Source organism: Anastrepha ludens, chromosome 5 (assembly GCF_028408465.1).
Source record: "Anastrepha ludens isolate Willacy chromosome 5, idAnaLude1.1, whole genome shotgun sequence".
In the NCBI taxonomy this organism is placed as follows: Eukaryota; Metazoa; Arthropoda; class Insecta; order Diptera; family Tephritidae; genus Anastrepha; species Anastrepha ludens.
Genome location: NC_071501.1, coordinates 116,420,096 through 116,424,968, shown reverse-complemented (window position 1 = coordinate 116,424,968; position 4,873 = coordinate 116,420,096). Strand labels below are relative to the sequence as shown.

Sequence of the window (4,873 nt, the reverse complement as noted above, 5' to 3'; positions counted from 1 at the left end):
TCCACCTGGCTATGGGAAATGATAGATAAACAAAAGACAAGCAAAGACAGTTTTCAACATACACTCCAATGTGTGCCTATATTTGTATAGAGCAAAATGTGCAAGTAGAATTTACTACGCCTTCAGCAGCGCAGTGCACTTAAGACGGGGGTACATCAAATGAAATCCAATACGATTTCCACCGAAAACAACTAAACACGCAATTAAACCCGTTTCGCGAATGCGCAAGCGTGCGCAAGTTGCTGTCCTAAGTCTTTTCATTTCGTTGGGCTCTCACAGAAGTAGGGTCGAGCAAAGGCAAGCAACAGTTGCTGCTGCCCTGTCTTTGTTTACTTTTGTTTTTATTGTTATTATTGTTGTTTTATTTTGCTTGAACATTGTTGCAAAGGTGTACATACATACATGTGAGTATGCCTGTGTGTTGTTGCATTGCTTTTGACGCTGCAGCTTTTAACATTTCGAATTTTATTATTATTTACCAACAAAAGCGTCGTGTGAATATTTCTTCGCTAAAATCTGAACAAAGCTGGCAGGTAGTAAAAGAGTTTCACAAATGCATTCACTTTAACGAACTGTATGACTGTGTTTACCTATGCAGAGAAACGTATTTGTTTACATTTGCAAACCAAATTATTAACTATGAGTAGAGTTCAATGCACTAAACAGAGACATCATAAAATGTAGAATAAAATTGATTGTGTTCCCTGGGTTTTGCTTATATAAAAAATTACTGCTTCTCCATTTATATATTTCATACATTCCTTTGCCTTCTGTTGAGGGTTTAAAATTCTGAGGTGTGGCTTTTGATGCTATGAAAATTTTGAAGATTAGCTAATAGAGTCGCCATAGTTTCCCTCAATCTTGCAAACGCCGTAAAAGGTGCTATGCCAAGCGCTAAGAAAAGATGCAGAGATATACTTAGTAATCTACTTATAGGCAAATGGAGCATTGTGTCTGAAAATTATCAACCATGCGACTAATTTTCCTAACTTGCGCAAGGCAGGACAAAAAATTGATGATGTTGTCGAAAGGCTGGAATTACAACGTGCAGCAGAGAATCTACGGTCTATACTCTCAAATCGGCTCAAAAAATAAATCTTCATTACCCGGATGTAAGCAAGCGGAGGGACTTCAAATCGCAATGCTGAGCTACCTATGGTCAAATGGTAAGGGGACTATAATTGAATAATAAAAAATAAGAAGAAGGGACAAACGACTTTTTTCTGAAAACAAAGAGAAACAACACAGCTTGAGAGTGATTGAGATGTTGACTTTATGGATTGTAGCATGAAAATTTACTCACCGAGAGTGTGTTTCCAACACCAGTGCTAGGGCAGCAAAGGCAAAGAGTTAAAGGCAGGACAAGCTTGAGGATAAAGAAGGTCAAGCTGTTGAACTTTTCAATAGTGGAAGTGTTGATTTTTAAGGTGAAAAACCCGTGTAATTATTTATTTATCTAGTCATTAAATCCTAACACAGCAAGGCTAAACCTTATAATTATTAGTGCTAGTCACAACAGGTTACAATTTTTATGATAAAATTTACATGGCCACTTTGAGTTACAAAAAAAAAAAACAAATCAACATTTAAAGAAACGAGAAAAGTCACTTATGGATCAATATGATCTCCCTTAGTGCTAACATATGAAGTTCGAGAAATTTTGAGTTTCTTACAGACTTCGTGGAAATTATTCTGAGGGCGAGGTACTCAGGTATTTTCGATAAGCTGATTTTATGCAAAAGTAAGAGGGATGTGAACTGAAGAAGCTTATCCAGAAGCATGGAATAGATAGTGTCAGCATGATGAGGGAATTTAGTACTGCGACTTCAAAGATTCATGGGCTCAAGTATTTCTCCGAGTCCAACTTCCCCAAAACATTGAAGTATTTGTCATATTTTATTGAGTTTTATTTCCTCGAAGAACTCGTAACAGTTAAAAAAAATTTGGTTCCTACTATACCCATGGTTGTATACTGTGAGGAACCAACTTAAAGATTACACCAATTGAGTTATGATCAAACAACCCTCAAGTTAATAGGGTCTATACAAAAAGTAGAAGGCACTTTCTTAGCTTACAATTCTATGTGAACAAAGAGAAACCCCGTATTTTAAGCTTAGAGAATTTCGTTGAAAAAAGGAAAAATCTGTCAATAGGCACCTATATTTTTTGTAAAGCTTAACCACATTCCCATTTTCTCAATTGTTTTTGGCCCATTTTTATCCCTACAGATTTAGCAGTAATTATTCTAGGCCATATAGAGTTTTCTGCTGTTGTTCTGAATGGATAAATGTTCAGTAAGGCAACCTCTAATTAGACATTTTTGTTTCATTTCATACAAAGTGGACCAACTATTGTTTTAAACTAGAAATAGCTTTAAGTAATAATGGAGTATGGTTCCTTATGTAGAAGTTGGAGGATGTAGAATACCACGCAAGTGGATTAAGTCATTGATTTTCACAATACAAACGCTCCGGCTCTGAAAGTATTCGATGCGGTACCAGCTGGTGGTAGTAGAGGAAGAGGAAGGCCTTGGACGCTGGAAAGATCAAGAGGAGAAAGGCTTAGCTTCACTTGGTGTGTCAAACTGGCACCGGTTAGCACGAGAAAGGAACGATTGGCGTGCTTTGTTAAACTCGGCCACAATTGCGTAAAGGGTTACCACGCCAATCATGAAGAAGAAAACCATAAATTGAATTTGATCTGGAGCAAAATTTAATATTTATCTAATATTGGTTAGAGAATAGGGAAATTCCAGCACTACTTTAACACCATTTACTTATTGTTTAAAGTTAAAAGATAAGAGACAATAAAAGGACTCAGTAGTTCAAATTTCAAGCGTTAGCTGGCCCACCCTTTATTTTATGTTCATATATTTTTACAGGATTTTTAGGAAAATGGTAATATAGCTTTTTCACGCTCCGTCCCATAAGACAGATGGCAATAAAAATTTCTTTTTTTTCTAAAAAATGGTAAACATTAAAAAATGTCTAAGACATCTTTCAAATCTGAAAAATAATGAGCTGAAAATATTGAGTACACAATTAACAAAATAAAAAAATGAAAAGTAGCTTTTCCAAGAGGACAACACGGATTTATTAAGTAGCTTCAAGATGGCTAACACAGGGTGAAAATTAGGCTACTTACATCACCTTTAATTATTGCTTCAAGAAAAAAAATCACTTTGTTTTAAGGGATTTTGTTTTACTCTTTTCAGAATTTTCTATTGTCAAAAAAAAAAAATTTGAAAATTCAGAAATTCCTTCGTTTATTTCCGCTTTTCCAATAACTTTTTCATCAATCACAACTATATAATTTAATATATTTCTATCAAGCAAACAAAATGCGTTTTTACCTATTCGACGAGGTGGTGCTGCATAACAAAAAGGATGATTTCTGGATTGTGTTGCATGGAAATGTGTTGGATCTGACGCCGCTCATGAAAGATCGTTACGATCACTGGAATAGCGTAAGTTGGTAGCCATGCATATCACTAAATTATGCACATCTATAAATAAGATACACTTTTTAAACTTAAAAGAATTTGGAATATTTGCTCGCCTTTGGCGGCAAGGATCTTTCCCATTTCTTCGAGGAGACACTCATGCCGAAAACGGAAACATCGCCGGTGACTGGGCGACCGCGTCTACTCTTTCCACCCATTTTGGAAACGGCGCTCAGCGAAATGTGCAAGACAAAGGGCAAACTCTGGAGTCAGGATCCCATGTATCACATTGGCCGCTTGACAAGGCGTGCACGACGTGTGCGCATCATCAATACGCTTACTGGCACTACGCAACTGATGAAAGTCTGCGACGAGGATACAATTTACGACATACAACATAAGTACAAACAATTTTATAACCACCACGCGGGCAGCTATGCATGGCGGAAATTTTCGAATATGGTAAATTATTTTAGATATAATTATTTAAAAAAAAAATTATTTAAATCTATTTTATGTGTGTGCCTGTGTGCTTAGGGCATATGCGGTGGTAAATTAATTCTGAAAGGCACTCTGGAGGAAAATGGACTGATTGAGGAGGAGCAGTGCAATTATGATTTGCCACCACCATCGATATGGTTATATTATACGAATGATGTGACTGTCGCATAAATAAACAAATAATCGACAATATGAGAAAATATCAGATTAACAAAATTCATTACTTTGTGCAAAAACAAAATATCCCAGAAAGTGTTGCATTTAGCTGCAAATTTATTATTTAGTGCTTTGATAAGCGAAAGTGAATCATAACTGTAACCGAATTTGTGCACGAAATGAGTTTTCCTAATCCAGTATTGTCATTCCTCGTCGACATAGAAAAAATAGCTGAAACCGTAGGACTCAAAATAAATGCAGAAAAACCAAATATTTGAAGATTTTACGCAAGGTGGAGAGATGACAGCCAGAAGACAATCTAGTCGGCACTTACCGCTTCGTGGGCGTACAATCGTTTTAGTATCTGGGTGACACGATACAAAACTGGATTGGGGCAGGAAACAGAGCATATTTCGCTCACACCAAATCATCTAAATCTAAATTTCTTACGAGAGTTTGCGAACTACGTCTATTCCAGTCAATAATACAGCCAATTCTTGCATACGGTTGTAAATGCTGAACAATGACTTCTAAAGATGAATCGGGTCTAAGAGTATTCGAGCGAAAAGTGCTGCATAGGATGTTTGATCTACTACGACTGCAAGATGCTATGTACCGAATACACTACAATGATGAATTGCTGCAGCTTTGTAATGGCGAGGACATCGTGAAATACGTTAAGTCCTAAAGACTGCGATGGTTGGGTCATATTACGCGCATGGGAGATGGTCGACCCCAGAAATAAATTGTGTCATACAACTCCATAGCACCTAA

At 36.7% G+C, this 4,873-nt stretch overlaps 1 protein-coding gene across 1 annotated transcript; it reads left to right on the top strand.

Annotated features, from left to right (window-relative positions):
* Window positions 1-3,240: 3,240 nt before the first annotated feature.
* LOC128864409 (cytochrome b5 domain-containing protein 1) lies at window positions 3,241-4,148 on the top strand. Its single transcript, XM_054104047.1, has 3 exons — window positions 3,241-3,466; window positions 3,539-3,904; window positions 3,980-4,148. Exons 1-3 carry the CDS (start codon window positions 3,341-3,343, stop codon window positions 4,112-4,114), a joined length of 627 nt encoding a protein of 208 aa, XP_053960022.1. The 5' UTR covers window positions 3,241-3,340; the 3' UTR covers window positions 4,115-4,148.
* The last annotated feature ends 725 nt before the right edge of the window (window positions 4,149-4,873 follow it).